Genomic DNA, 16,420 nt, shown 5'->3' on the forward strand with positions numbered 1-16,420 from the left:
GGCCGAGGGAGATTGACAGGTCTTTTGTGTTTCTTCCATTTGCGAATAATCACACCAACTGTTGTCACCTTCTCACCAAGCTGCTTGGCAATGGTCTTGTAGCCCATTCCAGCCTTGTGTAGGTCTACAATCTTGTCCCTGACATCCTTGGAGAGCACTTTGGTCTTGGCCATGGTGGAGAGTTTTGAATCTGATTGATTGATTGCTTCTGTGGACAGGTGTCTTTTATACAGGTAACAAGCTGAGATTAGGAGCACTCCCTTTAAGAGTGTGCTCCTAATCTCAGCTCGTTACCTGTATAAAAGACACCTGGGAGCCAGAAATCTTTCTGATTGAGAGGGGGTCAAATACTTATTTCCCTCATTAAAATGCAAATCAATTTATAACATTTTTGACATGCGTTTTTCTGGATTTTTTAGTTGTTATTCTGTCTTTCACTGTTCAAATAAACCTACCATTAAAATTATAGACTGATCATTTCTTTGTCAGTGGGCAAACGTACAAAATCAGCAGGGGATCAAATACTTTTTTCCCTCACTGTAAACTAGTTCCGGCATCATTCTTTGACAAAAACAGAAGGTTGTATATTGAATTCAAAAGAAGAAAACAGAAAGAGCGGGAGAGACTGCCAGTTCCTTAATACATTTACATTTTACATTTTAGTCGACATTCTTATACAGAGCGACTTACAGGAGCAATTATGGTTAAGTGCCTTGCTCAAGGGCACAGACAGATTTTTTCACCTAGTCGGCTCGGGGATTAGAATCAGCGACCTTCCGGTTACTGGCACAACGCTCTTAACCACTAAGCTACCTGTAGCCATTGGCTACAGCCAAAACATTAAGGAACTGGCAGTCTCTCCTTTTCTTTCTCTTTTTGTCTATTGAATTATGTGTAAACTGATATTTAAACACTTATCTAAAGTGAGCAGGGGGAAAATGTAAACGTTTTGCCTGCTCTGTAGACAGCTATATCATTCCACTAATACAGGTCAATTAAAGGCCCAGTCCACTACTTTTGTGAAAAAATATATTTTTTCACAAAATATTATTTTTTATTCTGATTTTTCAGGGTGTTCTGCAGCACCCATTCTTCAGCAAAGTTGACAGGAAATAATAATAATAATAATAAATAATAATAAATAGCTAGATTGAACAACAGTAGGCAGGTTTCCCAGGTGACCCAGGTTTACGCAATGTCGCAAAATAAATATTTGGAAACGGCAGATATAGGAGAAAGATTTTCTAAAAGATCAACAACCTTTTAGCCGTTCGACGGGTGTGGATTTTTTTTGGGGGTCAAATTTTCTTTATTGGACAAATGATGACGGAAACGATGTTTAAATGATGATTGACGAATCGCGTTGAAGGTACGCGTTGAAGGTACGCGTTGAAGGTACGCGTTGAAGGTACACGTTGAAGGTACGCGTTGAAGGTACGCGTTGAAGGTACGCGTTGAAGGTACGCTAGACACGCGTCACCGTGTAACTATAAAGCTCCATCCCACATTTAATTCTAAATGCCTACTGCTTGCAAAGTTTATTTTCTTAACTATACAAATAATGTCTCTTTGCAGGACAAGAATTGTCCTGACTTTCAAGAATGCCTGAATTGCTTCACCTTGTTTTTTCTGGTTGGCTGGCAAGTTTCACCATCCAAGTATTTCAGATCTACAGGAGCGCAAGTTTCACCATGGCACGGACCTTGGCGATATGTTGTGCATATGATAATTATTAGAATATGGCAAATATTAGTCAATTAATGCATTCCATCCATGCTGGTTTCACAGGCTACCTGGGACATGAAACACACAGGCGGGAAGGCATACAGGCTGTCGCCAATTTATTAAAGTGCAATTCGCCTAAATGGGTTTTGGAAACGCTTCAACCACTGCAAAGTTATTTTTGTGTGTGAAGTCATTACGTCCAGCTGTTTTTAAAAATCGACACACGATAGTTAAATGGAATCACACCCTAGCTGGCAATTCATTGTTGCATCTATTTTCAATGCAAACTTTCTAAAGTTAGTAACAAAATCCCTGGACAAGTTAAAGGAAACATAGCTAGTCAGTGAGTAAAACAGCGTGTGTATGTCTGGGGAAATCAGTAGAGGTGTGCCTATTACTCAGACAAAACGAGTATCTTAACGGATATCGTGACAAGTATTTTTGGTAATGATCCGTGATATGAAAAAAAGTTATTTTCAGCTGCCAGCACTCGTCTCTTTCACTCAAACAGTGTGAAGCGATGTGTGCTCTAAACAACTATTGGCTAGTTCTTCTGTCTGTACAAAAAAAGGGGCGGGGTATCGGTTGAGCCTGCTTCAACGATTGGACTAGAACAAGCCACTCTCTCTGCTCTCATTCCCCAACATGTAAGGCCTATAGTTCATACAAACGTTTCACCTTAAAAAGGCAACATAATGTAATCTGTGCCATTTGAAATAATGTAATTTCATTTGATAAAAAATACAGGATTAGGCTATACAACTAAATCACAATTGTCTTGATTTAGTGACAAAATTAAAACGGGCAATTTATGAATATTTTCTTTTCCCCTCATGATATGAAATGACCATACTTTATTAAGACACGTTGGAATGACATGAATTACATGAATTGGAAACGAAACATGTATGTATTAAAGTATGTGTAAACGTAAATTCCATTCGTAGAATTGTTGTGGTTAAAGCTAGAATCCTCCATTTTTGGACTTAGGCTGCAGACTTTTCTGGACCTTTCTTCCTAAGCACTAAAGGTCCCGAAGCTTTTGTGTGGATCACGTTCTGGTGACCAGCCTTCGCTGTGTTTTGGACACTGGTGTCATCTAGAACCACAGATACAAAAACTCTGTAATAATGTATCGTATTCTTCTTTATTAGAAACATAAATGGTGCTACAATCCAGTGTTGTGTTCGAGACCACCTAAAGCGAGACCGATTCAAGACCAAGACCGGAGCAAATCGAGACCGAGTCAAGACCCGAGGGGGGGCCGAGACCGAGTCAAGACCAAGACTGGGAGGGGGAAAAGGGGTCCGAGACCGAGTCAAGACCGAAACCGAAACCAATTCAAGACCACGATGGTAATTGTCAAATCGCCACCATAATGAGTTTAAAATGTCCAGTATTTCTGTGTTCATATTTCAGAAGAACATATGGATTCTTTAGACATTCAGAATGGTGAAAGAAATTCATGCTGAGGGAAAATAGAGCCACTCTACAAATTATTACTAACCCAAACACAGTGGGGACCAATGGGCCTTCTACGCCTTCAGAATAGAGCTAAGAATTTATATAATAATTATAATAATAATATATTAAGAATGATAATTATATTATTACACAGTGGGGAACAATGAGGGCCTTCTACGCCTTCAGAATAGAGCTAAGGATTTACAAAATAATACTACTAATTCTATTATTATTTTCAATATTGTTCTGATTTAATCTCTTCAGTTTTTGTTGGAAAGGAAAGGTTTAACACTGAAGAGAAAAATATCCAATCAGGATTTTTCTTTGGTCGTCCCTGGGGAGATAAATCTAGCTAGCTAAGCCAGCCATTGGCTATATATATTACACGTTATATTCATCACAGAAGACTGAAATATAACAAAACAGTTTGACATAGAAACACAGGATTTCCATTTATAAAAAAAAAAAATCTTTATTAATTATGAAATTATGAATAATATTAATAAGATGAGCCAAAACCCATGAGGCCAAAGAGGGCACTTTTGATCATTGACTCGCAGGAAAGGGTTGTTTCAAATTACCTTCATCTGGTGAGTGGAACTGTGTTTTTTGTAATAATAATAATAATAATAATGTAATCTTTTTTTGGTTTTTTCTCTATCTGATTGGGTGGGGCTGGCAGGGCCTGGCTCCCCATTGGGTGTCCACCCAGGCCCACTCATGCCTACACCTCTGATGCAAACAGCGCATTACGACTGAATTGCACATCACAAATAGCCTACTATAACTAAGACTTCGGACCAAACTTTTTTTCAATACCTGGTTTGCATACCCACCACTGTTGCCTTAGTTAGCATTTACTGGTAGATATCATAAAGGTGAAACGTCTTTCCTTTCCTACCGGCTAACTGATGTCATTCTTCTGTGCGCTGCTCCATGGAAGATCCCTCTTGCAGATGATATTCCGCTGAAACTAGGCTATGTGTGGCGGCGCGCATGTGAATACATTTCACTTGCTTTGCGATTGCGCAGGCTACTTTGTGCATGATTTCTCTATTGTACTACATAGTTAATAAGTCGTATATCTCCACTACACTGCTTTGATACGTATCAGTAGGGAGTAAGAAGTGAGGATATTGCCTATACCTGCCTATAGCCTCCACTACACCACTGACCCTTTGTGTTTTACAAAAAGTGCACTCTCCTACACTGGTATTATGGTTGCTGTCCTTTCAGAATCATGAACCTGTCACACACTGAAGGTCCAACAGGTTCGCCGCAGTGCAAACACGTCTACAATAGATGTTAACACTGTTCAGGTATTCATGTTTCAAGAAAGGAGTGTGTATGTATATATATATATATTTGGCCTGGCGAAGCGGTTTTATGCACTTATTGAATGGCAGCTGATAATGATGAGTGTTTTTTTACTCCGCTGGTCTAGGCTGGTCTCAAGAAGAAATTAAGAGTCCTCACTGTCCGAGAAAAGACCGAGACACTGAAAATGTGGTCTCGAGACCGGACTCAAGTACTACAACTCTTGCTACAATCTCTCGTTTCTCTCTCACACATAGCTCTCCCTGCTTCCGCTCCCTGCCAGTCTCTCTGCGTGTTACATCGCCCCCTGTAGACAGTCCTCCATGGCCTGTAGTTCCTGTACCTCAGGACAGTGGGGTCCACAGTGGAGGGACAGGAGTCTTCTGGCCCTGGACATCACAGAGAGAGCTGGCCCTGGGAAACCCCTGAGAGAGAGGGGAGAGAGAGAGAGAGATGGTGGGGGGGGAGAGAGAGATGGTGGGGGGGATAAGGGGAAATTATAAGTGATGAAAGGGGAGAGAGACGGAGAGGTCGGAGCCAGAAACATATAGCTGTATACGATTGGCTCTCTCCTGCCCCAGTCCTCATTGGGAGTTGTTCTCACCCATTGAAGTGTAGCTGTGCCAGTTTGAAGAGCTGTCTTCCCAGTTCAATACTGTCCTCTCCATACTGGGAGCTGATGGCTACAACACTACGCTCCAACTGGGACGCTGCACCTCGCCACTCACCTACACACAGAGAGAGGGGGACACACAGTCACTACAACACTACGCTCCAACTGGGACGCTGCACCTCGCCACTCACCTACACACAGAGAGAGAGGGGGGACACACAGTCACTACAACACTACGCTCCAACTGGGACGCTGCACCTCGCCACTCACCTACACACAGAGAGAGAGGGGGGACACACAGTCACTACAACACTACGCTCCAACTGGGACGCTGCACCGCGCCACTCACCTACACACAGAGAGAGGGGGGGACACAGTCACTACAACATTACGCTCCAACTGGGACGCTGCACCGCGCCACTCACCTACACACAGAGAGAGGGGGACACAGTCACTACAACACTACGCTCCAACTGGGACGCTGCACCTCGCCACTCACCTACACACAGAGAGAGAGGGGGACACAGTCACTACAACACTACGCTCCAACTGGGACGCTGCACCGCGCCACTCACCTACACACAGAGAGAGAGGGGGACACAGTCACTACAACACTACGCTCCAACTGGGACGCTGCACCTCGCCACTCACCTACACACAGAGAGAGAGGGGGACACAGTCACTACAAGAATGACCAGACTACAGGCACACAGAGAGGGGGACACACAGTCACTACAAGAATGACCAGACTACAGGCACACAGAGAGGGGGACACACAGTCACTACAAGAATGACCAGACTACAGGCACACAGAGAGGGGGACACACAGTCACTACAAGAATGACCAGACTACAGGCACACAGAGAGGGGGACACACAGTCACTACAAGAATGACCAGACTACAGGCACACAGAGAGAGGGGGGGACACAGTCACTGCAAGAATGACCAGACTACAGGCACACAGAGAGAGAGAGGGGGGGACACAGTCACTACAAGAATGACCAGACTACAGGCACACAGAGACCAACACACAGACAGAGAAAGAGAAACAGAGAGACATGCACGGTCGTGCGCACACACACACACACACACACACCACTGTTCTCCTCACCCATAGTGCAATATGCTCTGGCCATGGCATCAGCCAGTTGTCCCTGTAGAGAATGAGTCTCTCTCAGGAAGACATCAGCCTGAGACACTGCTCTCTGTAACAACCTGACAGACTGGTCTAGAGCGAGGGAGAAGGGGAGGAGGGAGGAGGGGAGGGGGAGGGGAGGGGGGATAAGGGGAGGTGGGAGGGAGGGAGGGAGGAGGGAGGGAGGAGGGAGGGAGAAGGAGGGGGGAGGGAGAAGGGAGGGAGAAGGGAGAAGGGGAGGGGGGAGGGAGAAGGGGGAGGGTGGAGGGAGAGAGAAGGGGAGGGGGAGGGAGAAGGGGAGGGGAGGGAAAAGGGGAGGAAGGGAGAGGGGGAGGGTGGGCAGTGATAGAGGGAGGGGGGAGGGAAGGATAAGGGGAGGGGGGAGAAAGGGAGGGGGAGAGAGAAGGTGGGGTTAGTAAAGGGCAGTAAGAGAGTTTTCCACCTTATTTCTCACATAAACAACATTGAACTCATGGGGAGAACAAACACATTTCACAAGGAAAATGACATTACCAACATCTCCAATCACAGCCAGTCATGTACCATATCACACCTGGTCTGTCTGTCTCCAGGAGGTCCACCGCCTGCTCCAGCTGAACTCTGACCTCCTGCAGTCTGAGGTCCAGTTCTGAGCGTGACACACGATGACCGCAAGACGACCGCAGACACACGCACCACCCAGCGCCGTCCACGCTGCACTGCTGAAACACAGACACACACACACACACACACACACACACACACACACACACACACACACAGATGTTGATTGGTTGATGATGAATGGGATAGTTTGGCACCATCTCCTCTCCTCTGACTAGATGTTGGGGATGAATTACTAGCCCAAGTAAAACAGAAGTGGGCAGTTGGTACGTTTGACAAATAGAAACATTTACTGAGAAGAAAGATACATGCAAATAGAGATGAGAAACACCCACCTTTAGAGGTCCCTTGCACTTCCCACACTGTAGATGTGTGTCTGGCCCTGCCCCTCCCCCTGGCCCCTCCGCCTGCTCCAGACTGCAGGCCTGACAGATACACAGGAAGTGGTACTGCTCCTTTAAGCGGCGCCGACGCTCACACAACACCATCCTGCTGCTGTGGGGACCTGAGAGGGGGAGGAAGGGATGGGGAGGAGGGGGGAGGGTGGAGAAGACAGGGGGGAGATGGGGGAGAGAGAGATGGGGGGGAGAGAGAGAGGGGGGGGAGAGAGAGAGGGGTGGGATGTGATGGTGAGAGGTTGGGGAAGAGAGAGAGAGGGGTGGGAGAGAGAGGTGTTGGGAAGTGATGGTGAGATGGGGAGAGGTTGGGGAAGAGAGAGAGAGGGTTGGGAGAGAGAGGTGTTGGGAAGTGATGGTGAGAGGTTGGGGAAGAGAGAGTACAACCAGTTCTAAAAGAACCACAAGGTGTATAATGTTTAGGAGTATAAACATTGAAAAAGGAGTTTCAGACACTGAATCAGGAAACAGCGACAGAGGAAAATAAACTGAGGATGAAAGACTTGTCAGACTGTCAGAAAGACAGACAGACAGGACAGACAGACAGGAAGAGAGACAGACAGAAGAGAGACAGACAGACAGAAAGAGAGACAGACAGAAGAGAGACAGACAGACAGAAAGAGAGACAGACAGAAGAGAGACAGACAGACAGACAAGACAGATGGATGGATGGACGGACAGACAGACAGACGAGACAGACAGAGACCGACAGACAGACAGGAGGGAGACAGACAGACAAGACAGATGGATGGACGGACGGATGGATGGACGGACAGACGAGAGACAGACAGACAGACAGACAGGAGGGAGGGAGACAGACAGACAGACAGACACAGGGTTGACAGACATGTCTCTTCTTCACCATAACAGTGGAGGATCTCCTGTCCAGGAGAGATGTCTCTGGATGCTCTGATACAGACAGAGACCGGAGCAGAACGAGCCCCAGGACCAGTAGAAACCAGTTCATCAGTAGAGCCTAGGTCTGGTTGAGGCGAGCCCAGTTCAGGTGACACCAGGTGAGAGGTGTGTGTATGAGAGGTCCTGAAGTTGAGGCTGGTGTTGGGGCAGCAGGAGTGGTTTAGGACACTCAGTGTGGGGAATATTGCTGTGGCAATGCGCACTTCCTGGGTGGACTGCACCGCAGTAAGGTCACCTGTAAGGTCATGGGAAGGTCAAAAGGTCAGACAGGAAATCTTCTCTCTTTGTGCTTCCTGAATATGTCTACCTCCCTACATAGTCCCAAAACAGCAGTGCACAGAGAATAGGAACACATTCACCAAACTAAGTAGCATAAAGAACTTCCAACTGATCCAAAGATGATCTATTATATTGACAAGATATTCGACTGTCTGCTCCAACAATGGAAATAAATGTCCGCAAAAGGCAGAAGGCAGGCGGGAGCATTCTAGCCAATGAGAGGGAATGTGAACAACAGCACAACTCCGATATAAAATAGTTTTCCCCAAAGTTGCCGGGATGCCACAAGCATCCACTTATCAGTATATACGTAACAACCTAAACATTACCAAACTTCTATTAGATCAAATAAACATCACTTGGCAATTCAATTCTATGTTGACCAAATTCGACACCCTCTCATTAACCACACTTTATTCTTGTGCGGACAGATTTTGGGGCGGAGTCAGCCCTCTCAGTTCACCTCTTCCTCTCTGACTGGTCTAACACACTCACCTGTGTCTCTGAGCAGGCTCACTGCCTGGGCATTACATCTCAGCTGTAGCATGTGTCTCAGAGCTACACTTCCCAGCAGGCTTAGCTCCGGAGCCCAGCGGTCTCCCTCTTCCTCCTCGGGGGCCTGCGATTGGTTGCTGCACTTCCTGCTTTCACAGGCTCCTTCCCTCTCCCAGGACACAGGTGGAGGTCCCGCCTGGTGCAGCCGCAGGTAGAGTGTTGCTATGGTGACAGAGCACAGGTAGCGCAGGCTGGGGGCGTGGCCATTCAGGTGAGGCAGCAGGTGGTAGATGCTCCGGTAGGAATCACCATGGTAATAGACAGAGGGGTCGTTGACCTCAGGCTCAGTAGAGGTGGCGTCACTGGACCCAGAATTCTTCTTCTTTGGGCTGATCTTTTCTGTGACTGGCTTAGAACTGGTATTCTCGGAGCTAATCTTCTCTCTGATTGGTTTAGAATCATTATCCGCGTCTCTGATTGGTTCCCGTGCCTTCAGTACCTCCTTAACCCCCGCCTTTAATGCCACCCTCAGCGCCAGCTGTGACATCACCCCTGCAGCCCTCAGCTCGGCTCCGATTGGACACTCCCAGCGATGATGCCACTCCCACGCGCCCCTCCGACACCCCTCTGAGCAGTAGCGAGCGTAGCTGCACCCCTCACATGGCACGGGGCTCACCGTCTCCGCCAAACACAGATGACAGTGCCTCTCCTCCGTCCCAAACACTCCCCCTGCTTTCTCCGTCTCTCCTCTTCTCTCCCTCCCTTTCCCTCCCCCCATCCCTGGTATAAGCACACAGCTGTAAGCCCTGTCCTCCACTATCACCTCTCCGGCCGCGATTCCCTCGGTGGCCAACAGGTGTCGCCCTTTCCCAGGGCTGAAGCACACAGACACACCAGGGGAGAGACGCGACACAGGAGCACTCCCATTCTGCTGCTGCTGCTGGGAGTTTGGGGACTTTGGATTCGGCTTTGTTGAGTTGGTCCTGCTACACACACCCTCTGCCTGGTTCCCTGCGCCCTGTTCGGCGGTGTTAGGCCCCTCTACCCCGTTGGGGAGGTGGTTGAGGCACTGTGCGTGTCTGTCCTGCAGTTTGTGCCGTAGGTGACTTGGGTAGCCATGGTTTAGGGCTCTGTCGATGTCCTCAAGGCACTCCTGAGGAGAAGAAATACATTGGAGAAGCTCTGAAGTCAAACAATACAAAGACGGAACACAGGTATTTACACGTTCGCACAAAGGCACGAAAATACGATGTGGTGAGAAAAATGGACACGTAAGATATAAACCGATGAGATGTTGTTGTCATGTTCACCATGTTCCACTCACCCTGTAGCGCTGTAGGTGGAATAGTGCTGCAGAACGGTTGGCATAGCACATAGAGAGCTGCTCCGAGCTCAGAGACGCATGACACACACCCTGCAGGAGAGGGGGGTAGAGAGGGGGGAGGGAGATTAGTGTTAAGGAGAATACAATAAACACACACACACACTCGCCAGTTACTTGTCACCTGTCACCTGTGAGTAGTGCAGAACGGCAGCAGTGTAGTCTCTGGATGTAAAGCTGCTGTTGCCCTCCTTCCGGCATCTGGCAGCTCGCTCAAGGTCCTTCTGGACAGGGTAGTCCTTAGAAATGCCCGACAGAAAGTCAACGTCCTCTTGGCTGAAAGAGGGCAAAAGAAAAACAGGCACCTTTATTTGAAGAACATGACCAGGGCCCCCAGAGAGGAGCTATAGGCCTAATGATCATGCATGCTGCAGCTGTGCCATGCTGCTCTAGCCGTTTAATTATTTTTAAACGTTTATTCAGCAAGTATCCATCCACCAGAAAACTTGTAGCTGCTGTTCTGCAAAATATTGACATCCTTCCACCACTTAAAGCACTACACCTGGACTTAGCTAGAAGCTAGCTAGCTAGCAGATCGTAACTCTGTTAGCCGTAACAGGATAGATACTGTTTGGCGTAGCGCAAAGAATCTGACCAACCTTAACTTGGCGATACTATTTTCATTTTCGATTTGGCCAAACATGTATCTTAAAAAATGTCAGTGTCCAGTTGCAGGTGGTCCGTTTGAATTTAGAAAATGCTCCTTTATTAAAATAAATATTTGTTTTGCTCCATGAAGTAATCCAACAATGTGTCGCCACCATTTTGTCTATTTCAAATCTTCTCTCATTGATTGAGACAGGTGGGTCCACCCCAAAGTGGACAATGTCATGTGTAATGACGGCTAATCTTTGGGTGCTTTTTTGCTTCAGTCCGACCACACTAGTCACTGCTGAACTCCGTCGTAAATCGTTGAGTTTAGTCGGCTGGGAACCACTGAGCTAGAAGTTCGTTTAGGAGGTTTTTAAACTCTATGGTACAGTATTATCCAGTACAATGTATTGCTGCATGGGTTACCTTGCTAGAGCTACTATCGTGCATTGAACATCACTTCAGTTGTCAGTTAGCTTGCAGTTCAGTCAGTCAGTAAGCTAGCTAACTAGCCATTGACCAGCCCTTGATCAGGACTCTAAGTTCCATTACATTACACATAGGAAGGCGTCTTCTGTATGTTTTTTGGTTTTTGTTGTTAAGAGCCCCGATGCTCAATCTGAACATTAACACGCGTCGCTTGCGGTACGGTTTTGAAAGCATAAGGACCTTTCATATCAGCGAGAAATACATTTTCCCAACAAACAAAAAAAGTTCAATTGATACACACAGGGGCACAACTTTGGTTTTAGAAGTGGGGGGGGGGGTCGGATAAAACACTCCAAACAGCCTGCCCGACCGCTTTGAGGGGTCGTTTTGTATCACATTCCAATGACAAAACTGCGGGGGGGACAAAAAAGACATTTCAGAATGTGGGGGGGAAAGTTGCGTCCCTGGATACACACCATGATATGGTTAGTGTTCCCACATCGCCATATCTCCTGTTACAGCGCTTGTTTACTGAAAACAAGAGGCGACCACCTGTGCTAACTAGCCATCTAGAATGCGCCAGACACCTGTGCTAACTAGCCATCTAGAATGTGCCAGACACCTGTGCTAACTAGCTATCTAGAATGCGCCAGAGACCTGTGTGTAAGCATAAGAGCCAATTTATGCTTGATCCGAAAATGCAGTCGAATGCGTCTTATGGATGGTGTGACGCAATTGCGAAGCCTCCGGAGGCACGCAGAGGCCAACTTGAGCTCCGTAGGGCATCTGCGCCTCTGAAATGTTGTAATAATAATAGCTCCGCATTGACATGATTGGTTGACAGTAGGTGAGGGCGGGAGGTCCTGTATAAACACAAACCCACTTCCTTGACAACAGTGTTGCCAACTTAGCGACGTTGTCGCTATATTTAGCGAGTATTCATACCCTTCTAGCGATACATTTTCCAAAAAGCGACTAGCGACAAATCTAGCGACTTTTTTTGGTGTTATTGGAGACTTTTGGAGACTGACGTGAAAGCACGTATCGTTCTTACTCTTCTCAACGAGCAGCGGGTGCTGCTGTGGGCCCCACCCGGGCCCCACCCCATCCCAAAGCATTCACAGGCGGCCCAGTCCTCGCGCAGCGGTCCCTCCCAGCTGCAGTCAGAGCAGGAGATGTTCACCCCTCCGCGTCCAGACTGCAAATGAATCGCACATGCGGGAAGCATGCAACAACAAAAAAAACTAAGTAACTCCGCCAGTGTCTCTTTTGTGTCACTTTTGCCGGTCCCAAGCCCGGAAAAAGGAGGAGGGTTGGAATTGTGACATAAAAAAAAAACAAGAATCGACAGAAGAAAGTTCATTTGTAGTTCTAAACATATTTAGGGTGTTTTTTACTCACTTGTCTCTCCCACAACGTTATTCCTCTCTCCTACAGCATCCATCACAATTACATGCACATGGCCAATTATGCAAATTTATTTATGACGTCATTTAGCGACTTCTAGGACAGCCAATAGCAACTTTCCTTAGCAACAGCTCTGTGCTGCTCAGCGAAGCGCAAGAAGTATGAATGCCCTGACTTCTGCAGAGTCCGTAACTCAGGAAGTGTAGCAGAAGATAAGGGCCATATGTGTCGAAAGTCATTTTGCAAGGATGATTATTGACATTTCTAAACGTTAAAACACTGCGTCGGGATTGTAGTTTGTCCTCCCGAGTGGCGCAGTGGTCTAAGGCACTGCATCGCAGTGCTAGCTGTGCCACTAGAGATCCTGGTTCAAATCCAGGCTCTGTCGTAGCCGGCCGCGACCGGGAGACCCATGGGGCGGCGCACAATTGGCCCAGCGTCGTCCAGGGTAGGGGAGGGAATGGCCGGCAGGGATGTAGCTCAGTTGGTAGAGCATGGTGTTTGCAACGCCAGGGTTGTGGGTTCGATTCCCACGGGGGGCCAGTATAAAAAATAAAAATGTATACACTAACTGTAAGTCGCTCTGGATAAGAGCGTCTGCTAAATGACTAAAATGTAATGTAAATGTAGTTCACGTGTGCTAGTCCAGGGCGAAGTTAATTGCTGAAAACTGTAAGGAGAAGGGTCATAGCTAGAAGGGATTCCGTTTACCTTTAACCTAAATATCTTAACCAGCAACTTTAATTATCCTAACCTGCTACGAAACAAAAACTGGATTCCTTCTAGAGAGAGGTGCATGTACAGGCTAACGTTACTCACATTATTTGAGACAGGCCAAAATCAAAGACCTCATCTATGTCCAACAGGGACGAGAAGCATTTCTTTTCATCAAGAGTGAGTCGGCTCCACTTCTGTTCAACATGCTTTTGCCACTCGACACACGGTAGGTCCATTCTGTGAAGCTAACGTTAAACTGTAGTTGATGAGAAACTCATGTGTGCTTCGGTGGTGTTTTCAGAAACTGTGTATCCATTTTGGTTATACAGACTGCTTGACCTCAGTGTAAATTTGTAGTTGAGGCTCAAAATCAGCGCGCAGTTTCTCTTCTACTGCAGTCAACGAGAATCCGGAAGTCGCGATGTGACGACGTCACCGACATTGAAAGTCCTCTCTCCCGGATTCGGTACACTGCGCCACGCAAGGCAAGACGGTGGAAAATGAACAAAAGTTTCGTGAAATCAGCGACATTAACGGGACCAAATCGGTTTCCACTAGTTATCACACCTACAAAGTTATATCATAAAAAATTCATGAAAACAGAAATGAACTTTTTGGTCTTAATTTAAGGTTATGATTAGGCATAAAGTTAGCAGTGTGGTTATGGTCAGGGTTAGGTTTAACATCACATTTTAAGAAGATAAATTGTAGAAATAGACGGGCATTATGACTTTGTGGCTGTGGTAACTACTGGACTGTCCAAATGTTAATGTCTATGGTCCAAATCGCGCAAAAAGCATCAAATAAAATCCTCCGTTTACTTGAACACAATAGGTCTATCACAAATTGTAGTATAGTGTGCCTGTTTCAAAGATGCGTTCTGTTTCTCCCATTTTCATGCAATTTTAGGAGGTATTGAGACGTATTGTTGAGTTATAGTGGTTATTTGTTTAACGGATTGGCTGCCGACTATTGATACGGAGGTTTCTGCGCATCTGTGGTAAAAACAAATAAAAAAAGTACGTAACTGCTGCCCGCTCTGCTTCCCGCTCATTGACATGGAGGGAGACTTTCGTGTTGTATGCTAAAGATATTGTCGACATGTTCGAACTATGCATTCAATGCCGCAAGCGCGATTTCATGTTCTTTTTTTCATGTAGCCTACAGAAAACACATGATCGACATGTTCCTACAAACTTTGTTGTCTGTTGCAACAGTATATTGAAGGCAAGCATATCAAACACAAGCGAGACACAAACAAGCAGTCAAAATAGCAATTATTTTCTCATTGTCATTGGAAACATTGGCTAGTTCTTTTCCAGCAACTCTCACTACTATATGGCAGCATAACTATTGTGGGGTTCTATTTTCTCATAATTGGATCTGTATGTGATGAATAGCTTAGAAGGAATGCATTAATGATAAACATAGGTTTGTACTATACTGATATAAATTGTTTCACATAACAGGCTGTGATTCATGTAAGGAACGTTAGGGGGTAGGACAGATAAGACTTGTATTTCTTACAGATACGAACACTGCCTCTTTGTTGTCTGTGAACCGTCCTTGGACGTAGGAACGTACAGTCTTTTGGGTGCTGACTCCACAGGTTGTTATGATAAAAACTTACGCCTGGCAACAGTGTGCAACAAGGGAGCGCCAAGAGACTGGGACCAGCCGGTGCGCCAACGGATTGGCTGAGTAAGTCTAAACCACGCTCAGTCTCTACTCTGATTGGCCAGCAGAGAGTGGGAACTATCTCTGTCAGAGTATTTGAAGAACAACTCAGAAAAATGGATTAGTTCTCTGAGTGCCCTGCGTGGTATTTCAGTGGACCCGTATATACGAACCTTCATACTTATCATACATACATTTTGCATATAATAAATGTAGCTTGGATTGAAGATCTCTTGATTCTTATTCCAATACCAGATTTGAATTACGCAATTTCTAACACTATGAAGATTATTATCACAGATAGTAGGCAGTCTAAAGCCTTAGTTGACAAATGACACATAAGGAATATTATAAAATGGATGGTTCGAGCCCTGAATGCTGATTGGCTGAAAGCCGTGATATATCAGACATATATACCACCACTGGTATGACAAAACATTTATTTTTACTGACCTAATTACGTTGGTAATCAGTTTATAATAGCAATAAGGTACCTCGGGGGGTTTGTGGTATATGCCTATGGGCTGTATCCAGGCACTCCGCCTTGCATCTTGCCAAGGGTTTTAGACAACATTATTATACCTGCGCTACAATAATAATAATAATATAATATGCCATTTAGCAGACGCTTTTATCCAAAGCGACTTACAGTCATGCGTGCATTCCTTTTTTTGTGTGTGTGCATGGGTGGTCCCGGGGATCGAACCCACTACCTTGGCGTTACAAGCACCGTGCTCTACCAGCTGAGCTACAGAGGACCACGCAGTGCAATGAGGAATGTATTATTTTTATCTAGTGAATATACAATTATTGTCCATAAGGTTGTAAACTGCAGTGATGTAGGCTAATTCGAATAACCGCTCACACCTCCTGGTTTGTTTCATGCCGAAATAACGGCATAGGCCAACAGCCTAGGCATGATCCATTTGGATCAGTTTGGCTCTATTTTCGAGAGTTTAGAAGGTCCAGAAAGGTACATTAGCAGGACACTCAAATGTTGTAGGTCTATTTTGTCGAGATGCAGCCCGGTGTTAAGATAGGCCTACTATAGGACAATATGGGCTTCTCCTTTCCGACTCCCCGCCCGTTAAAGCTGTAGCCTATTGTACATTCAGCGAGCAAGCGCAAGCGTGCGTCTCTCCTCCAATAGGCTATTAGTAGGCTATAAGAAAACAAGTGTCCAACAAGTTTTTGTAGTCTGGCTTTTCCTGGGTCTGGACAAGATTGAAAAGGAATAGCTGTGGCAGCAGAGAGGCCAGGTACGTAATAGCGC

The 16,420-nt window shown here is 46.1% G+C and overlaps 1 protein-coding gene across 3 annotated transcripts; it reads right to left on the reverse strand.

Moving 5' to 3' along the window:
- Window positions 1-3,306: 3,306 nt before the first annotated feature.
- smyd4 (SET and MYND domain containing 4) lies at window positions 3,307-13,903 on the reverse strand. Of its 3 annotated transcripts, none has more exons than XM_041893393.2 (10): window positions 13,573-13,902; window positions 10,458-10,602; window positions 10,270-10,359; window positions 8,946-10,098; window positions 8,116-8,406; window positions 7,194-7,363; window positions 6,809-6,953; window positions 6,232-6,348; window positions 5,111-5,234; window positions 3,307-4,931 (listed from the first exon to the last, which is right to left on the reverse strand). In XM_041893393.2, exons 1-10 carry the CDS (start codon window positions 13,704-13,706, stop codon window positions 4,802-4,804), a joined length of 2,499 nt encoding a protein of 832 aa, XP_041749327.1. In that variant the 5' UTR covers window positions 13,707-13,902; the 3' UTR covers window positions 3,307-4,801. The 3 variants fall into 3 exon arrangements, with proteins under 3 accessions (XP_041749327.1, XP_041749326.1, XP_041749328.1); XM_041893392.1 differs by having other exon boundaries at window positions 6,809-6,956; XM_041893394.1 differs by lacking the exons at window positions 3,307-4,931; window positions 5,111-5,234 and adding an exon at window positions 5,666-5,770 and having other exon boundaries at window positions 6,809-6,956; window positions 13,573-13,903.
- Window positions 13,904-16,420: the final 2,517 nt, after the last annotated feature.

Source organism: Coregonus clupeaformis, chromosome 13 (genome assembly GCF_020615455.1).
Source record: "Coregonus clupeaformis isolate EN_2021a chromosome 13, ASM2061545v1, whole genome shotgun sequence".
Taxonomy (NCBI): Eukaryota; Metazoa; Chordata; class Actinopteri; order Salmoniformes; family Salmonidae; genus Coregonus; species Coregonus clupeaformis.